General features: G+C 41.8%; 2 protein-coding genes across 6 annotated transcripts; both read left to right on the forward strand.

The window, feature by feature from the left end:
* The first annotated feature begins 2,666 nt into the window (after window positions 1-2,666).
* On the forward strand, window positions 2,667-8,412 carry LOC117956592 (tRNA selenocysteine 1-associated protein 1-like). 4 transcript variants are annotated; one of them, XM_034891717.1, is made up of 9 exons: window positions 2,667-2,890; window positions 3,736-3,833; window positions 3,897-4,011; window positions 4,112-4,161; window positions 4,280-4,411; window positions 5,695-5,811; window positions 5,928-6,138; window positions 6,253-6,289; window positions 8,090-8,412. In XM_034891717.1, exons 1-9 carry the CDS (start codon window positions 2,867-2,869, stop codon window positions 8,248-8,250), a joined length of 945 nt encoding a protein of 314 aa, XP_034747608.1. In that variant the 5' UTR covers window positions 2,667-2,866; the 3' UTR covers window positions 8,251-8,412. The 4 variants fall into 4 exon arrangements, with proteins under 4 accessions (XP_034747608.1, XP_034747609.1, XP_034747610.1 ...); XM_034891718.1 differs by having other exon boundaries at window positions 5,934-6,138; XM_034891719.1 differs by having other exon boundaries at window positions 3,912-4,011.
* A 4,190-nt stretch (window positions 8,413-12,602) lies between these two features.
* tmem200b (transmembrane protein 200B) lies at window positions 12,603-20,820 on the forward strand. 2 transcript variants are annotated; one of them, XM_034891712.1, is made up of 2 exons: window positions 12,603-12,861; window positions 18,058-20,819. In XM_034891712.1, the coding sequence occupies exon 2, from the start codon at window positions 18,107-18,109 to the stop codon at window positions 19,301-19,303; it is 1,197 nt and encodes a 398-aa protein (XP_034747603.1). In that variant the 5' UTR covers window positions 12,603-12,861; window positions 18,058-18,106; the 3' UTR covers window positions 19,304-20,819. The 2 variants fall into 2 exon arrangements, with proteins under 2 accessions (XP_034747603.1, XP_034747604.1); XM_034891713.1 differs by lacking the exon at window positions 12,603-12,861 and adding an exon at window positions 12,913-13,159 and having other exon boundaries at window positions 18,058-20,820.
* The last annotated feature ends 204 nt before the right edge of the window (window positions 20,821-21,024 follow it).

A 21,024-nucleotide genomic window follows, 5' to 3' on the forward strand; every position in this document is an offset into this window, starting at 1 on the left:
TCTTTCTCCCTATCCCTGTACATTTTAAAACGAGTTAATTTGCATTTCCAGATGTAATGCAGTATGATGTGTGGGTGGAAAGGATGGTTTTATCTGACAGCCAGTGAGCACCTTATCTGATTTATGTTTGGACATTGTACTCATAATATCCTGATAGTAAGAAAACAAGTGTTTGTGTCCATCATGTGCTGCGGGGTAAAGCAGCCTGAAGGTTCCACGGTGTGGTGTAGTGTTTTTGGATGTGATCATTATATCTCTACTGTGGTTTTTGTACATGTTTTGCTTGTAAACATAATAATGGGGCCAATGACATGTTACTGTGAGACAAAAACCTTCTCAACTGGCGTATGATGGGATGTGCGTGGTATACCATGACTTACTAACTTTACCATACAACAACACCTTTGGTTCCAGGGCTTTAGCTTCCTGTCAGTTCATTCTTTGTTTAAGGTAAGGAAACAATATAAAATAAATATTCACGCTTATGTGATGAAACACTTTCAACATCTGTTTGAAAATTGTACTTTGGTTCATTCAGAAATTGGGTCAAAGTGTGGGGCACAGATATTGTTTTCCAGGTTTATGGTTTGTGTTACACATTTGCAAATGATGTTCCAACCCTATACAGTGCAGCTGATGTTGGTGTTTTTATGTCTGAAGGTTGCCCCTTTAGTGTCATGTATCAGGAAATTTGGGATTGTATAGCTATAAATGTATCACTTTAAAGCTATGAGCAACCATCAACAGTTCTTATGTTAGGAAGCCAGAAGCATTATGTTAGAACATGTGACTGGTCTTGTGTCTTCAGTGCTCTCGTTTAACAGCCAGATGTCATCCAGTGGTTTCTGTAACTGTCAATAAACTCCAGTGAACGCACACACATCACCAGAATGGCACCATTGCTCTTTAGTACTCTTTACGTGTATTCCCTCATACTATATACATACATAAGTGGGACAAAATCTGAACTGTCATGTGTACAGGGCTTTAGACTGCATTAGTTTTAGCAAGTTGTACCTAATAAAGTGGCACTGGAGTGAGGATCTAGTGTTTCCCCATCACAAAGATTTAATATATATGATAAACATAGCATGGAGGTGTTGTGAGACAACATTTATGGAGAACTTGTGCACAAAATATGATTTCATACTTGACTGATAAAATATGACAAATCCACATCATTTTTAACCTTTTGATTGCGCTGAAAACGAAACAAATGATACATTGATTAAAACTAAATTAAAAGAGACCTCTACACACACACACACACACAAGAAAAACATTTTATTCTGCTTCTAAATTTTCAAGTTGTAGAGACTAGATCTGTCCTAAGTAGTACAAAATTTGTATTAATGAGAAGCTAGTATAGTTTAAAGTCCCTTCATAGATAATCCATGAATGTTATTGCATGTTCATAAAAGAAGCAGCACATATTAAAACTTATTTCTACATATGGGGCACAGTATACCCACTCTAATACATTAGACTACACCACTACTGTCAAAATGACTACTGCTATTATTGTTTCCAGTACCTACGGAGCCCTTTAACCGCTCCTAAAAAGTGAAATCTGTCTTAGTCAAGAATATAGACTCCTGCAGTTACACTTCCGTTATATTGGTCAATTAGAGTTAAGTAGAAAAAAATGCCAACATTAAATCCTGCGAGGTATAGCCTACCCTCGTTACCTGTTATATTTGTCCTTTAAATAAAATGTTCAAAGATGACCCTGAAGAGATCTAAATACCTCAGTCTTCTTGGACACTCACCGTCAGATTATACATGACATTTGTCCCTGCGCGTCCACGGAGCGCCCTGAACACTAGGGGCCAAGTTGCTGACTCATGGAGGTTACCTCATCTCAACCTGCGCATGTGTTCGGTCCCTTGTCTTGTGTGTATGTGTGTCTCTGTGTGTGTGAATGTGTGTGTCTGTTTCTACATGTGTTGTTGTGTCCCTCTCCATCCCAGCTTTCCTCTCTGTTGTTTTTGGCTCTGGGAAGCGTTCCACTGTCTCAGTGTATTGTTTGTAATTGTTTGTTTGAATATTTATATACATGTAAAATTGTTCACACAAAAAAACATTGATTGGCTATTTGTCCCTTTCACCAAAGATTTGACGAACATTTTTATTTTTTATTTATTTCATTTATTCCAGAACGTTTTGGGAACTCTTTCAAAATTGATTAACTGAAAATGTATTAACTTAATTTGACTGAAAAAGACATTTGAAACTCAATGGTATTTTGAAACAATTATGCAGGAAAAAAAAAGAAATGTTGGAAAATAGTCTTATTTTATTTGCCAAACAATGTTTCCATAGATGTCGATTTACTGGTTCTAAAACATCATTTTTTAACTTCCAAAAATGAACTGTTTAATAAAAGAAAACTTCAAAAACAACCAAACCGTGAATGTTTATTAAAACTTGCAAATTTTTATTCCTGATTACACTTCTTTTTGTTAAAGCTGTTTTATGTTTCTTTTTACATTCTTATGGTGTATAAGGTATTTCATTTAAGTATTTCATCATTATTTTTCCTACGTGCTTGTTAATTGTTCTATTTCCAATATTTCTCTGACGTTTTGCATATCGTAAAAATATGTAAGCGTGTTTTGTTAGTACACAATAAAGTTATGATTAAAAAAAACTAAAAGATAAAAAAAACGGTCGAATCGGAAGCTGCGTCCCAACAACGTAACGATCTCTGTTGTGTGACGTCAGGACGTAATGTTGGTATACTTCTTTCCTCTCAGCTACTGCTCTGCTAGGCTAGTTGGCATGTGCAGCCTAGAATATAAAGCTTAATTTAAAATTTGCATTATCAGTAAATTCACCTTGTAATATTGACATCGACGGCGGCAGCATGAGCACGTTATGGATGGGAAACGTGAGTTGTTTCCAATTTATACTACACCACATTATTTAGCCGTGTTTGCTACACGTTACACAGCGTTAACGATATCTCAACATTAGCCTTAAGTAAGTTCTACGTTGTTTGAATGTAAAATAACTCAAAACTCCCTTTGAAAAACACAAACTTTTACATTGTAGGATACATGTAACGTTATGTATCGAGTAGCTGAAAGACTAGTAGTTAATTAGGGTTACTGGGCACAGCAGAAATGCAACACGTAGCTTCCTTTCATGTGAAGACGAGGTGTTTCCTCTCCGCTGCCGTTATGATACTAACGCTAGGCCCGGACGGGGGAATGCTACCTCCCTACCGTGATGGACTAACTACACAAGGATGAATTGGGGTTGAAGCGAATGTTAAGGGAAACCTGTGGAACTTTTTATTCAATTTGTGAAAATAAATGTGACATCGTTGTTTTGTTTTTTCTCTCCATAGAGACTGGAGACCACAAACTTACCAGGTCTACATTAAAATCCACTGTGCTTATATTTGTCAAACCTAGACTAGATTAGCATGGGGACTGTATAAAACCCCTTTTAAGATTGAAAACGGTGATTTTATTAAGATCGGCACGGTATATTAGATAAAACAATGAAACAGACCTTTTTCTGTTTTTACACATAGAATAAAGGTTTTACAAAAGGGAATCTTGGCTTTTAACAGCATTAAGCATGTTCCTATTAGGCCTAGAACTTGTTTCACAACTTGAAGTGACGTAATGATAGAGAATCAATCAGCTGAAATTGCAAATCAGAACTTGTGAAGCGGAAGCCATCCCACCCCTAAACACTGCTCTTTGTTTTTCTGCTGGTCTGTAGCTTGAGGCCTACATGGATGAGAAGTTTATCACCAGATCCTTTTCCACCATGGGGGAAACGGTGGTTAATGTGCGGATCATACGCAACAAGATGACAGGGTGAGAATTAAATCCACAGGCCGTTGTCCATTTTTGGAGTTGTGCTACTCTTGAGTTAAACAGTGTGTCGTCCCCCAGGGGGGCTCTGGGCTACTGCTTCGTGGAAATGAGCGACGAGGCCACAGCGGAGAGGTGTCTACGCAAAATCAACGGGAAAGCCTTACCAGGAGCCAATCCGGTAAGTGGATTGTTTGAACAGTAGCCATGTTTGATTTTCTTGTCTCCGTTAAAGAAAACTGCTGAGAAATGACATGGACAATCATTTTTCTTTCTCCCAGCCAACAAGATTCAAGTTAAACCGAGCCACCTTTGGGAAACAAGACAGTGGGTGAGTCCAAATGGAGAAGCCAGATATCCGACATGACTTTGACAAATTGATGAATGCTTCCTCTTTTAATTGAGCCATCATGTGTCGTTGTGGCTTTGTTTTCTTCCTCTTGTTGTAGTCAGATGTATTCTCTGTTTGTGGGAGATCTAACTCCTGAGGTGGATGATGGGATGCTTTACGAGTTCTTTTACAACCGCTACCCTTCCTGTCGGGGAGGGAAAGTGGTGCTGGACAGCATGGGCAACTCCAAGTGAGTATTTACACGTCTCCACACAACATGGAGGAGACATGCAACACATGAACGTCTGTATTTTTGGGACTGCTTTGATGTAGATGTGTTCCCGCCTTCTTTAAAATGTCTCTTAGAGAAGGGATTTAAGTCTTGACTTCCATGCTTCTCTGAACTTTGAGCCACCTGATGTGCTCACTGAGCCTTTCAGCAGTATTTATCTGACTAATGAGTCTGTGAGATGAGATTCCTTCTACAAAGTAGGTTCAACTAAGTTATCAATAAGATAACACTCTGCGTGATCTGACACAGCAGAACCAGAGTTATCGTCTTTCTTCTATCCCGTGCATCCCTGGTTCCTGTTAAAATCCAAAGTGCTGTGGAGTAAGGCCTGGCAACACTACAGATGCATTCTGGGATACGAGATAGGTTTTTTTGCATTTCTTGAAACCAATCACAATGGTCTTTGGCGTTGCTAAGCTTCAGACGTAGCAACAGTGACTCTGTTAAATAGTCTCCGGAAGGAACTTGTTTTGGTGGAATATTTGCACCCCGCAAAATAAAACACTGCATACAATATTAAATGACGTTAACTGTAGACACAACCCAATATTGTTAGCTAATTAAATTAGCTGATTTATGGTCAAACCTCAATATCTCTTACCAGTGGATCTTGGTGCGTACTTCATCCACACCAATCAGTCCCAATGTCCCAGTTAAAGAAGAAATGCTCTAAACATATTCTTGGTTAATCTTTACAATCATTCCCCGTAAGAACCAGGCAGGCCTGCTTTGTTGCACCATCCACATTTTCTTCAAAACTTGACATGTACAGCGTGTAGCTTGACAACACAGAGAGAGGAAGGAAAGGGACAAAGCCTGACGTCGGGCTTTCTGGTTATTGTCCTATACCAGTACTGATCTGATACCAGTGTGTTTAAAAAATACATATATTTTACTTTGTCTTAACAGCTGTATACTACTGTCCCTGTATAGATGTCTTATGATTCTATCTTTGTTGTTAAACTCTTTGAAAAACATGAACAAACACAAACCATGAACTCCACAGAGCTTCCTCTTATTATCCAGTTTGACAGTCAGTCATAAGGGAATTAAATCACTACTTTCAGATACCGATACCAGCATTTATATACCAGAATCAGAGGCTTTTTCTGATCCAGTATCAGTATTGTAACGGCTCTAGGTCCAACTAGCTGTACTCATCAAACACAGTACAGAGATCTGGTCAGCTGTTTTTTCCAGGGCGCCCTCTTTAAACACTGGCTGTTTGTGTCTGGCTGTAGGGGCTGTGGCTTTGTTCAGTTCCCAGATGAGCGGCTGCAGAAGCGGGCTTTAGAGGAGTGTCAGGGCGCGGTGGGACTTGGCGGTAAACCTCTGAGACTGAGCCTGGCTGCTAACAAGTGAGTTCTCCTCACAAATTCTTCTTTTTCTTCCTTCCCAGCAACTGGATATCTTAGTGGTAGGAGCACAAGCTAAGTGATTGGAGTTTAACGGTGTTTCTCTTCCTTCTCTTGAGTCTAAGGAACAGGCAACAGCAGCAGCAGCCTTCGGAGCACAAATCCTGGCAGTCCAACTCAGGATACAGACCCAGCTATGATCAGTACAGCCAGTACCAGCAGCAGGCCTACCCGGGCTACTACCCCTCCTGGGGCTACGACCAGACAGGAGGAGGCTACGGCTACAACTACCAGCTGCAGTATGATTACACCCAGTACCCCCCAGCACAGGTCAGCTGTCTCTGACACACATACACACACACACAGACAAACACCGACAGCCACTGGCCACACCTTGCACTCTTCATCACAGCAGGCATTCTAACGTGTGTCTGTTCTTTTTAGGAAAGTGAAGCTGTTCCGGAGGATGATGGACTTGAAGGTTGGTATTGGGATTAGGGATGGTAAATGACTGTTCTTTGCATAAAGGAAAAGTTCAACATTTGGGGAAATAACTTTAGAGTGAGACGTTCAGATGGACATCAATCTTATGTCTGTCTTAAGTATGGAGCTGAAGTCAGGCCATGGTTAGCCTAGCTTAGCATAAAGACGAAGCAGGGGGAAACTACTAGCCTGACCTACTAACGGCTCTATAGCTCACTCAGTGTCTAATTTATTTAGTCTAATATAAAAATTATGAAGTGTAAGATTTTTAAACTCTTAAGACATTTGTCATGCAAAATAAGTATATTTTTTGACTAATTATCACGTCAGGTCCAGATATTTCATCCTATATTCGATTTAGTTATTTTTCTGAATGCCATGTATTTACAGTTGTGTTCAAAAGAATAGCAGTCTAACATCACTAACTCAATAAATCATGTTTTGGTAGAAGGGATATTTCTACATGGCAAATAATTTACTAGTAAGTGTTGTTGAGTTATAGAAAACCAACAGACCAAAAACTCATGTCATGTGTGCTGCTCATTCTGTGTAATTGAATCTGTCATTGAAAGGTGTTCAAAATATTATCAGTGTTGTGTTCCATTAGTGAGGTGCTTGATTCTGTGAAGAAACGGGTGTTAATTATGGCCCATATCTAGGAAGGAAGGAAATACATGCTGTTATGGCGCATTTCACACTGAAATACTCAAAATGGGTCGTTTCAGACATTGTTCTTATGAACAGCGGACTTTAATTAAAATGTTGATTGGAGAGGGGAAAACGTAAAGAAGTGCAGCAAATTATAATCTGCTGAGTTTAAATGCCTTGAAATGGCAACCATAGCCTGAACGATGTGGGGGAAAATGGCGCAACATTCTGTGGACTGATGAGAGAAAAATTGTTCTTTTTGGGTCTAGGGGCAGCAGACAGTTTGTCCGACTAACCCCCCCCCCCCCTTTGTGCACTGACTTCAAGCCATAGTACACTGTAAAGATGGTAAAGCATGGTGGTGCAAAAATCATATTATGGAAATGTTTCTCGTACTGTGGTGTTGGGCCTATTTATGACATACCAGGGATCATGGAACAGTTTCAATACATCAAAATATTTCATGTTGCCTTATGCTGAAGAGGAAATACCTTTTGAAATGGGTCCTTCAACAAGACCATGACCCAAAACACACCGGTAATGGAGCAAAGTCTTGGTTCCAGATGAACAAGACTGATGTTACGCAGTGGCCGGCCCAATCCCCGGACCGCAATCCCATAGAACACAAAAATGCTGTTTCTGAGGCAAAACCCAGTAATGCAGAGGAATTGTGGGATGTAGTTCAATGGTCCTGGGCTGGAATACCTGTTCACAGGTGATAGAAGCTGGTTGACTCATGCAACACAGATGGGAAGCAGTTCTCAGAAATATTGGTTATGCAACTAAATATTAGTGCAGCGATTCAAAGTAAAGCAAACCCTTGAGACATTTTTCAGTTCATATAGTAAATGTTTTAGTTTGTAAAGAAAAATGAAAATACTGCTATTTTTGAACATCCTAATATTCCTTTTTCTTCACGTTCTGCAAAGGTAGAACACAAACTTGATCACTGTTGGTCATGTTTTGATTTGGAATTGAACATGCAGTGTTCCCGATGCATTAATAATATGGAATTAAAAGGTATTCTTAGTATTTTGAGCATCATTCACTTTTTTAAACACACTGCTATTATTCTGAACACAACTGTATTTGGTGTGCTGGGGGAAGCCAGTTGTGTCAGTTGATGTGATGCGGTGCGTGTGTGTTGCAGACCCTAGCCCCGAGCTGGATGTGGTGGAGGCCAACAGGAAGTTCATGGAGCTCAGTGAGGAACTGTACGACGCTCTGATCGAGTGTCACTGGCAGCCGGCAGACTTATCCACACAACAGGACCATACGACATCCAGCCTGCCGGAGCCCATTTACTGCTGAAACTCTGGACTTATCTGTACCTCGCTGGGACATTTATTTACTGTTGCCAGTTTTGACAGAATGGACATGAAGGAAATAAGTCATGGTAATGGATCTTACAACCAAAACATATTTTTGATTTACCGGTATGTAAGCCCCACAACACACACTGAATCCAACGGATAACATTTTTGTGTGGAGTCTTATGTTCAACATTGTCCCAAAAGGTTATGATGGACACAAAATGTGTAAAGTGAAATTAAACAAATTGTAAAAACTACAATGACATCAATATAAACCAAAACAATAGACATTAATTGTTGCTTTGATAACACTACACGGGTTTGTCAGTGTTTCTTGGCTATAGATGCAACACAGTAAGTCAGCAGCTCCACTTACTGAAGACCAGAGGCCTGTACTACGAAGCAAGATTTGCCGTTAACAAGGTAACTTCAGGTTCAACCCGGGATTTTGTGTATCACTTGTTACCGGGTTAAATCACTGGTAACTTATGCTGAACACCTAACCTGGTTGGGAGCAGCTTATATTGAAGAATAGAGATCAACCGGTTTAAAAGCACCGCCTACTGACCAATCAATATTGGCGTCAAGAGAGAGAGAGATGGGGAAGTGATATTGATAAGTGTAGTGATTTACACTTTTATATCATCCACTATTTCTTTTTTGCCAGCGTTCCTTCCTGGGTTAGCAAGCAGTAACTATTGCATTTTGCCTGTAAAACCGTGTCTATTAGCTTCATATTTATATAGAGTTATAATTTAAAATAGGCAGCTCTGTTTGCTGTGCAAACTCTGCCTCTTTTATGTTAACACGGGTGTCACTGGATTGGGAAACCCTGGGTAGATTGAGCTAGTTGTTAAAGGAGATTTCTGGCCAATTTGTTTTCATGTTAATCTTAATCGCTATAAATTTGTGAGTACAGTTGTAAAAAAATAAAAATTTAACGAGCCAAATTGGTGTGGCCGACACAGAGTAGCTGCAGCTATGTCCAAGAGCTTCTACTGAGCTAAAACAGCAGTTGTCGGGGCAAGTTTTAGAATGCCTTTGTGCCTCTTAACAGACTTAAAACGTCTGTGCAACATGAACAGGGCCCTTAGGTAACAACAAGGTGTTTTGTCTCTATCCTATCTGCTAGCTGCTATTGATAGGTGTGTTCAGCCAGGCTTTTGTGAAAATCATAAAGCAGAATTTCCGTGTGTATTTGTAGCTCATCCATTTTGTTTGTGATCGATCTGGTGTTAAGTCAGAGGCTTGACTATGTCCATTTTTATTTTCAGTGCTGTCCCACATGCCTGTTTCACATCTAATTCACTTATGGAGTCACTTTTTATGAGCTGTACATGATACATGCTCCAATTTACATGAGTATTGCATTGTGGAACAAAAGTGTTTATCCATTAAGAGTTAGTATAGTCTACGTCGAGTTAATCAACATTTTGAGATACTAGGTCAAATGGATGACTTGTCATCACAAGATAGTAATAATAAAACACATGAGAAAGTATTCTCATTTTACCAGGAGGAATTTCATCCAGTTTCCAGAAGGTGGTGCTGCTGCCGCCATCACAGATCCTATCAGCTGTGACACTGTGATGCTGTCAAACTGCCAGCAGTATGAAGAGATCTAATGTTCCAACTCGATGGAAGGACTGTCTGCAGCCGCTGAAAATGAACTTTGTGCAAGGCTTTATTTACACTGTGTGTCGTCCCTTGGCACCCATAGGTGGAGACAAATAGCCATGTCTTTCTCTTGTGACTGTTGGGATTGGTTGTGTCTATAAAGTTATATTCTATAGAAACACACTGAGCTAACTGATAACACACTAACGTTTCCCAGTTGGAAATCTATCTATCTAATTTGTCCATTCTATCTAATTTAATTCAATCACATTATAAATGAAGGGCTTAGTGTCTGTGTGGACAGAAAAAGAGTCAGATTTTTCAATTATCTATCTAAGAATTTGGTCAAGGTGGATTTTTAACAACATATAGGCCTACCAGTAACTTTAGATTTCAGGTAAATAAAGTGGAGTAAAAATTAAAATATTTTCCTCTGAAATGTAAGTAGAGTATAAAGTAAATAAGTGTAATATTAGCAAAGTGCAACTGCCTCACACGTGTACTACAACAGGCATCATCTTTTCTTTTTGAAATGTATGTGCGCTCGCTGACCAGATAGTGTGTGATTCCCTTGTTAATGTCCTCGTAACTTTAACATAGTTAATGTCAGCCATGAGCTCCCCAAATGCAGACCGTTATACTACAGTCAGCAATGCATATCCCATGGTCCCCTGCGCTGCACTGGGACACTCGGACCACGCCATGGAGCAACTGATTCCCTCATACAGGCAGAAACTAAAACTTCTTAAACCTATAATGAGACTGACATTTAAGAAGTGGACCAGTGAAGCTGTGGTGGACTGCACAGACTGGGTGGTCTACCACCAGTCTGGTCCAGTACAAAGAGGCTGTGACATCATACATCAGCCTCTGTGAGGACAGCTGTATAGCATCACGTGCTACGAACGGGTACAAAGACGACAGCTAAGGTTGCTGAAGGAAGCGGTGTTCAGGAGTGGGGACAGGGACTGGTTTAAAGAGTCAAAGTACAAGTTTAGCAAGGCAGGACGAGATGAGAGGATGGGAAGAACAGTTTTCAGCGTATCAGTTTCTGTCTTTAAAAGACAATGCTGTCCAACAGACCGTGCTTAAAGTACTTAAACAGCCAATTTGTCTATACTTCATTCTTTCCTTTATTACCTCACATTTAGACTACTGCAACTCCCTACACGCAGGCCTAACCCAATATAGCCTAATATAAACAGACTCCAGTTAGTCCAGAATGCTGCTGCAAGACTCCTCACTGGCACTATGACCACATGTCTCCCGTTGAAATTCTGAATTTTAAAGTTTTGCTTTTTGTTTTTAAAGCACTGACAAAGGCCCTCTGAATATTTTCGCTCTCCTGTTGACTTACTCTACCGCCAGGACCTTCAGGTCTACAACCCAACATCCTGTCATCTCTGGAATTCCCTCCCGCCCCATCTCAAGTAATAATCCTGTAATACCATTGCCAGTTTTAAATCAAATCTGAAGATGCATTTTTACTCTCTTGCTTCTAACTCCCCTTGATTCAGTGATCAACAACAACTTCAACAACTCTCTCCATTCAGGAAAGAAAAATCAACAGACAAAAAACGAAACCCCCTCAAAGCAGCTGGACTAGATTCTGTGTCTCCTTCCACCCTGAAGCCCTGTTCTGATCAGCTGTCTCTGCTGTTCACAGACGTCTTTAACACCTCACTGGAGACATGCCACCATCATCCCTGTCCCCAAGAAAACAAGGATCACAGCACTGAATGACTACGGGCCGGATGCCCTGACCTCTGTGGTTGTGAAGTTTTTTATGCCCCTTGTTCTGGTTCATCTCAAAACCCTCACCAACCCACTCCTGGACCCCCTGCAATTTGCATATAGAGCCAACAGGTGGGTAGACAATGCAGTCAACATGGCTCTTCATTTCATCCTCCGGCACCTAGACTCCTCAGGATCCCACTCCAGGATCCTATTTGTTGACTTCAGCTCTGTCTTCATATCCTCTCTTCCATTTACTCCGGAGGACGTCCCACGGCTTGACGTAACCTTTGATGGCCATTTCCTTCTCGACTTCCTGATAAATTAAATTCTCTGGGTAAGTCTCTCGTGTCCTTGCCCGTCCACTTACATCTGTCTTTAATGACACCCTCCACACGTGCAAACCGAGCAGAAATAGGTGTTGATATGGCTTTCCCTGGGAAAGGGAAGTTTGGGGTCCCCTACTGGAGCTGCTGCCCCCGCGACCCGATACCGGATAAGCGGATGAAGATGGAGAATGGAGAGCAGAAATACTAGGCGGAAATTAACTAAAACTCGTTTTGTGGTGGGTTGCAACCATAAAATCACCTAAAACTTATTTACAATTCATTATTTATTCGGCAAATAACGTTTCCATCAGCTTTTATCGCACAAGCCGTATTGATCAAAACAAAATTCAATGAGCCCAAACGTTTTTGTTTCAAGTCAATATTCATGAAATTTCATTGAATTTTTCTGTTTCCACAAGGCATTTTTCCTTTGATATCACTTAATTCGGATAAAAACGTGTGGATGGAAACATATTTTATGATGATGCACCTCTTTACTCAGGTAGGGTGGTATCTCCACGTAACTACGTAGCTACGTAGGCTACCCACAGTACGAAGAAGCATAAATTGGCCTTTATTCGTACATCCTGCATGAGGCCATACAGACTACCTGTCCTTTCTCCGACTTTTATTTTGAAAAACACCGTGTCTCGAGTGGAGGTATTAGTTGCTGCTGGCTTGACTGCTGGTCCATTTGAAGCTGGCGGCAGCAGACAGACTGCGGAGCGGGGCCATATGGAGCATGCAGCGGGAAGAAAGGAGCTTTCTGTCGGGCTGTCCGGAGGAGTTGGTGAAGACAGCGTATGATAGCGGTTGAGCAGAGTTAACATCTGGGTCGTGCACAGCGTGGAGACTATTCGCCACAAATGATCAGGATGTTATGTGTTCTCCAACTATGAACAAGCTGCAACAGGATCCGAGGAATACAGGCAAGTTTCCGAAAGTCCCCGGTGCAGGTTGTTGGGTTAGAACCAAGATTCAGCTGCAGTCCCACTGCTGCCGGACATCAACTCGGTTATTACTGGGACTTTCAGTTTAATAAATGACTGTGTGTGTGTGTGGGTGTGTGTGTGTGTGTGTGTGTGTGTGTGTGTGTGTGTGTTGTAGAGGAATGCAGCGGCACGTCAGTCAGACACATTCCTGTCTGTGTGTAGCCTCCATACAGCAGACACAGTTTTAGGAGGTAGTCCGGCACGGCTCGGCACGGCGCGGCAGTCCATCGTCAAGGTAAAGATAAAACGCCTTATTCCTGTCGAGTGAATAAGCTATAACCTATAATCTGATTTTTGACAACTGAAGCCTTGAGTGAAAATGATTTCAGGTGTCTGCCTGCCTCTGTTAGGGTTCATAAAAACAATTGCGGCTGGCTTGAAGAAAAAGAGACATGGGTATAGTAGGCTATGGTCCCACCCTCCCACAGCCTGCTGGAAGGGTGTACACGCATTATTTCCAGACACTTTATCTATTCCTATCGTGAAGCCCAACTTGTGGCTTCCCAGGAGTGAACTGGCACCAGTCCAGCTTCCTCTGCTGCTGGGTACCAGATGGACAGCATGATGATGGGTCAATGCAGTGGTGTTTTTAGGTATGAAAATGGCGGGGTAAATATGACTTTGGACACATGCAAAACTAAAAAAAATACACAATTTTGATATAATTTCCCATTTCCCACACAGTTTAACACCGGGGATAATCAGACTGGGCTCATACCTCTGCCCGTTTGTATGAGCTGTCAGTTTTGGTAACGTTAGGTTTGCTCCACTTTTACTTGCTTTCATTTTTGATAATCAGAAAAATGCCAAAGATCCTGAAATGCTCTTCTTGACCTCAGACTGTCTAAAGACTCTAAAGATGGCTGACACGTCTCCACTTCCTCACGCTGTAGAAAGTGAAGCCCAAAGCTCCCGGATACGGGCGCTGCCATCTTATAATTTTGGAGCCATAAGCTGTGTTCCAAACCATTCCCTCATTCCCTCACTCATTATTCCTCATTATTAAATAGGGAACTATATAGGGAATGGCCAAACCAGATTTTCGGACACTCACTGAAAACACATGGTTGCATCAGTAGATACGCCGGTGGTTTGTCTGACGGAGGCATCATGTAAACAAACCGGAACTAAAATACGTCTCAGGAGCACTCAGGAGTAAAGTAAAAGGTTGTATGTACAGAATGTTGCATGGTACATTTCCACTGTTAAGAAAGAAAAGTCCCCTCCATTTTTCCTTTTCAGTTTCCATGGGTCCTTCTGCCTTTTTTCCTCTGGGAAAACACAACCACGTTGCATTGTGGGATACGGGAGTAACATGTTGGGGACATCATATGTACACTCAAATCAACTGTGCATTGTTGGTGTTTTTAGTGGACAATATAGTGAATGAAATTAACCAAAGATGTGGAACACTGCTACAAAATGGCAAACACACTACAGTGAAAAGTATTTGATCCGCTGATTTTGTACCCATTCCCACTGACAAAGAAATGATCAGTCTAAAATTTTAATGGTAGATTTATTTGAACAGTGAGAGACAGAATAACAACAAGAAAATCCAGAAAAACGCATGTCAAAAATGTCATAAATTGATTTGCATGTTAATGTGGTTTTCTGGGTTTTGTTGTTGTTATTCTGTCTCTGACTTTTCAAATAAATCTACAATTATAATTGTAGACTGACATTTATTTGTCAGTGGGCAAATGTACAAAATCAGCAGGGGATCAAATACGTTTTTCCCTCACTGTATAGGGAACGGTTTCAAACGCAGCTATAGTCTGCGCAGTAGTCATCGGGCGGTGAAGCTGCGGGATCTAAGACCCGCCCATAGAAACACGCACAACGTATCACAGAAGAGTCAATCATAGATGTCAATCATGACGTCTCCATTGTTTTTATAGCATTAAGTAACTAATTAAACTAAACAGATCTGAAAAATGATATTTGGGAAACATTTATTTGATGTGTACTTTGATTTCTTTGTTTGGTGCATCCACTAACATGGAGCCAGCCACCAGGGGTGATCCAGATGTTTTGAAGAAAGAGGCATACTTTATTGAGCCCCTTGGGGCAAATTAACACATTTTTCATGACTTATACAGTCTATGCGGCTATGTCTATGTTCTTGAACCGATACCATCCCTTTCCAATAACACACACATCAGAAACAGCATTGTCTCCCAAGCTAGTTAGCCAGTGGTTACTGGTGGGCACTCAGGTGGTTTATGTGTCTAATGACGTTTTTCCATTACATGGTACCTGCTTGACTCGCCTCGACTCTACTTGCCTTTTTGGTTTTTCCATTATGAAAAAGGAAATTTCCTGCGGCGTCGCTATGACGACCAGCCGCGCTGGCCTCACACATGGCGGTACTAAATCTCCAATGGAAAGTGGAGCAAGGGGCACCTCGGTCGAGTCGAGCCGAGTAGAGCTGGCACTAGCAATGGGTAAGCGCCATAAGATAATCCAGATGGTTCATGGTGACCACAGTTACTATCTTCTCTTAAAAAAACTCAACTATGAGATATTGACAACAAGAGTAGTTGGAAAATTAGCCAATCAAATTGCAGTTGGGCAACAGGCAATCAGCCCCATTCTGTTTCCTTTTCTTTCCAACCGGGACATCAACCACGATCTAAAAAGCTCTGATTAAAGCCGCTGAGGCCCAGCCTCATCTGGACACGAATATTTACACAAGGAAGATGGAGAAATGAGCGAGCTGAAAGGCGTCTGACAGTTTACACTCAGGACCTCCCACAAACTGTTTTTCCATGTTTATGACCATGTGAGATCTCCAGAAGAACAGCACATGTGAGAGTGTTTCTAACTTTAGTGTGTACCTAATTTAATTTACAAGCTCCCCACAGACATAGAAGGTTTGGACCAGTTTGAGGAGTTTCACTCTAATTATTTTTAGTAGTAAACAACGTTGGAAACGACCTGTGCGTGGTAAACAGCCACTCGCTAAGTGGTGACCAATGTGAGTTAAGACGAGGCTAAATACGCCTCGAGTCCAGACATCTACGTCTGGTGTGCCGTGATGACAGATAAAATACATTAGAAGGAAAGTATTTGGTTGTATCAGCAGACTCCTTTTCTAAAACCAGATGTTTGCTTCTAGTTGATTGGTGCAGAGGCTTTGCTCCGGAGCTCTGTCAGGGAACGGTGAATTTAGCAGCAGATCACGACAGAGATACAACATGGAGACCACAAGAACTGATTGGTAGAGAATGTTATGGAAGGCAACATCCAGCAGTCTGAGAAACACTTATCTGCTTCTTTCAGTAACACACGAAATACAGTAAATCTATTTCCAGTACAAACATCTCCTCATTGTTATTGTCTCTCTTTATCATTAAGTTAACATGAATATACAAATGAATATATTGAATTAGGGTTGGAACGGTTCACAAAATTCATGGTTTGGTTCGTATCACAGATTTTGTTTTTGTTTGGTACATTGCCAATTTCAACATGTTTTTGATTTATATAACTGTTTGCCTTAACAAATAATGGCTAAAAGCATAAGAAACATTTCTTTATTATCAAATCTTCATGAAAATAATAGGTTTTCTAATTAATTATTTTCAAATGCAAATGGACACATTATAGACTGAATCACTGGGCTGTAACATGTCAGTTGTTAATGGAATTGTTAGTTTGTCCACATAAAGTTAAAGTGCAGTCTTTAAAATACAATGAAAGGAATATGATGGGATTTTTTTTTCATCAAAAAGAAATGCCACAGTGAAAAATAGAAAAAATAAAGCTATCAAGTTATCTATCAAGATAAACAAAACACACACTGTACACTAGGGATCGATCGCTATGGAGTATTTTCTTGTCATTAGCCTTAGCCGATGGCCGACGCGGGCTGCTGATTTTCTTGAGCCGATATTTGGAGCCGATACTGCTTTTGCTCCCTCAATTCACATCATAAAAATGTACAAAAACACAGATGAGTGTCACTTCTGCAATCATCTTAATTCCTATCACCCAAATGATGTGTGCACTGTGTATCATATGGATGGGTGCATTGCATGCGGTTAACTGTGCCAGGGTAAAAGGCTTTCATCAACATCTACAACACTTGCTTGCTGACATATAAGACAAATATAATCAGGTCATCACTAAATGTCCTTGTCAACGCATTTAAATTATCAGCGAATGCAGTAGCTGCGGATCAGCTGATACACGTAAAAACGCAAATATTGGCCCGATATATGGAACGGCCGATAAAATCGGTCTATCGCTACTGTACACTGTTATTCTATTTTCATGTTCCACTGCAAGAATTACACTTGGGTATTTACTGTGTTTCTGAAATGTCAGCGTGAAGGAATAGTATAATGCGGCTCATTTAATGTTACTTTAATTATATGATGAAATCTATGGAAAATAACAGCTGAACTGCTGTCTGCTCCGATCCACCATCTCTCTCTCGCTTGACCACACACTTGCTACTATTACAACAGGGTGGATTATACTCAAAGCATTTCCCCAGTAGCACTGCCAGCTTTAAAGCTGGCGTGTGACATCTTACAAGCAGTTCAGTGGTCTTCTGTTCTCAGTGGCATATTTCCCGGGCAGCGTAGAGCAGCATAGGGCACCTAAAGACCACGGGGCCACGAGTTTCCAACCCTCGCTGGGTTATAAAATGGGTTACAAAATTGCTACTTTTGGATATTAAAAATTTTGTTCTAGTAAATTGCAATATTGACTTGAATTCCAGTAATTGTTCAGCCCTACCGCTACCAATATTTTCTACAATTTGACATATACTGACATTGCAGAAGATTTCAGAACATCTCTATAGTTGCATTTTTCTTTCCTTTCTTTCTTTACAGCACATGGATCCTTGCAATATTCTCTTTGATTGAGTGATTGAATCATTCCATTCAAAAACCAATTCAAGGGACAAAAAGGCTAAACATTAATTAATAACATGGAAGATGCAGAAATACACCTTTAGATAAAGCCTGTAAAGATCTACAGTTTGTATAGAAGTTAAAAACGTTAGGCTTTGACTGATGTATTGTGCATTGTTATATTCAGACGTGTATGTATTTGTGTTAATAGATGCAACATGTAGATACACTGGTATTAAATCTTAACATTCCCTCCCTCCCATAGTCCTCTGACAGGGTGAGCCAGGAGTAGCAGCTCAGGACTGACCGCTGCCATGACAACGCAAAAGGCCCGAGGTGTAGCTCCAGCTTCCCCTCCTGCCCCGCGGAGGTCTCGCTTCACCTTACGTGGCCGGAAAAAGAAAGACGGGGTAATCCAAGGCAAGCTTCGCATGCGCTCCATCCCCGGAGCCTTCCTGCTGCTGGGGGTCTTGGTGGTGGTTGTTGGCACCGCTCTGGCCGTGGCAGGATACTGGCCCTACCGGATATCCAGGTCCTCCATCCTGGGAGCTGCAGAGGGGGAGAGTATCTCTGAGTCGCAGACTTCTGGCTGGAGTCTGGGAGCTAAGGGCCTCCTGTCCTCAGCAAGCCTGGTGCACAGTGACCGGATGAAGCTGCTGGGACCAGTCATCATGGGGGTGGGGCTCTTCATCCTCATATGTGCCAACACAGTCCTGTACGAGAACCGGGACAGAGAGACTCAAATGCTGCTGGCTCAGATGCGCAGTGTCCTCTGCTCTGTGTCGGCGGCTGTTCCCTCAGCCGACTTTCAAGAAATAGCAGTAGCCAACTCTATGGCCAGACACTACCAGTGGGTCAACAGTTTACCAGCTGCTCATCTCAACATCCTGTGTGTGCAGCAGCTGGCCAGCTCGGAGCCCCTGCTCCGTACCACACAGCCCGGAGAGCAGGAGGACAGGGTCTACCAGCAGGCTGTCCTCCAGACAGAAGCCCTCCACCACCAGGAGTCAGATCCCTCACCTTCCCTCTACTCCTCCCACTCCAATTCATGTAACTCCAGTCAGACGGACTGTGACACACAGTGTGGTGCTGAGCACGGGGGTCAGCAGCCGGCCAACAGCTGCCTGCTGTCTGCCAGCTCCATGTCCACCCTGGACCAGGGGGATGTCCCAGCGGTCCAGCCGAGGCGCTGCCACAGTCTGAGCTACAGGACTAAGCCTTATATAGCTTGGACTGATGGACTCCACACACGCAGAGAGGAAGGAAACATAAATCAGCCGGCAGTCACACGGAGAGATGCTCCTTCACAGGTTTATGTCGACATGCCTTGGCAGGCCGTTGATGCTGCAGAGGAGCAAACGCGCCGGAGCTGGCCTCGGCTGGACCTGGGCAGCGGGAGACGATACCTGAAACTAGAGAACAAAGAGGACTCAGTGGACAGACTGTTGGACCAGTTAGAGCAGCAGTGCTATCAGTGGGATAAGAGTTTTGGCTCTGGGCCTTTCCAGTGATAGCCTGCTTTTCATTGTCCTGAGGGATACAAGCACCGTGACAACCAAGGATCGTAATGATGTTTTCCCCTGGATTCTAAAACTGCACTGCATTTGTGTTTTTCCTGCGCAGAGAGAAAATATGCCCTGGAGCATTTGGAGTACAGTATTTCTCACAAAGATCTTCCAAAACTCATTCTCAATCTTCAGTGGAATATTGATACACAGATGGTCTTTGCTTGTCTTCCAATTTTGTTTTTGGCAGATGTTTTTATATAAATGAAGGAACAATGTGCTAGACCCTACACTGTCACAGATGAGCAAAGCATTTTGACAGACTGTTTACTTCCACAGCTTGAGTTGGCAGCAATGCGAGAAATCAACTTGAATCTCAATGCCAAAATATCATTGCCTGGTTCCAGGACACAGTGTGCACAGACTAGTCAAGGACTGATAGAAGAGGGATTGTTTTCACTGTGCAATCAATCCTGGGCCAAACTACCTGGACCACTGAGTCCATAAAGTGCTGTCAGCTCTCCACTAATGCAACTGCTATATAACGATGGGATTTCTTTCCTCAGCTGAGGTCCCATACACCAAATGCAATGCATGGCACTGATGTACAGTATGTCACATCTTAATACTTATGCAGAGTTATGTCATTGTGGTTTTATGTGTATGATAATGATAGTTAATAACTACTTGGGTCTTATTTTGTTGGTTTGGCCACTATTTCTGCACACATCTGTTAGACTATCCAATTGTGGTTTCTCGAGGGTTGCCGATGGGTCATCTGATCTTCAGTCTGACGGGCTTCAACACCAAATTGGAAGGAACATATTATGGATATGCGGATTGTCTTTCTCTTTCATTAATGGAACTACGCCGGCTCTGCTGTACTGCCTTCTGATTGGCTGACGTGCTGACATGCTTCTGTGATGATAGCATCTTGCTTCGGTAGTTCAACGCATTCATTTTTGTTATTTTCTCTCACTTTTCTCATTCACTCATAGTAAACACTTTTTAGTGACTTTCTCGCCAATTCCCCAGTTGTTCCCCAGCTTTGTTAGCTACTATAGTTTAGCAGTCAGGCGTCTCTCTCTCAGTTTCCGTCTCTCTGATGATCAGCAGGTTAAATGTTTAGGTATTCCTCTTCCTCCTAATGTGATCATTGTTGTAATAACTGTAGTTTGTCGTGTTGGAGGCAAAACTCTACTGATGACATTACCACAGACCATAGAAACCATAGAAATTCTGGGTAATAATGATTGTTTTGTGTGTCCTAGCAACTGTGTTTGCACTTAGGGCCCTTGGTAACACAGGCACACACAGCTGTGTGTGAGCAGCCCAAGAACACACTTTTTTTTGTGCACAACAACATGGCCAAGGAACCTTCACACATGTGTTACACTTCTGTTTACATGATATCAACCACAGTTGAGTTCAGTTTTTCTCTGTTTACACCATCAAACTTTATCTTTAAGAGCCAAAACAAAAACCAAGGGAGGGAATATAACCTCAAGACATGATAATCTAATGTAGAGCAGAGCCACAGCTATGAGCTCACAGCTAAACACACAAGCTCCGAGTCCCTGATAGCATGTAGTTCATTCATAGTTATTCCACAATAATAAGGAAATGTCCTGTACATGTTGGAAACATTGAGTGTAACCTACAGTTCAGAAGTGTTTCTAGAGGCTCTGATGTCAGATCTGAGATAAAGCATCGCATCAGAGAGTCCC

The sequence above is a fragment of the Etheostoma cragini genome, chromosome 14, assembly GCF_013103735.1.
Source record: "Etheostoma cragini isolate CJK2018 chromosome 14, CSU_Ecrag_1.0, whole genome shotgun sequence".
NCBI lineage: Eukaryota > Metazoa > Chordata > Actinopteri > Perciformes > Percidae > Etheostoma > Etheostoma cragini.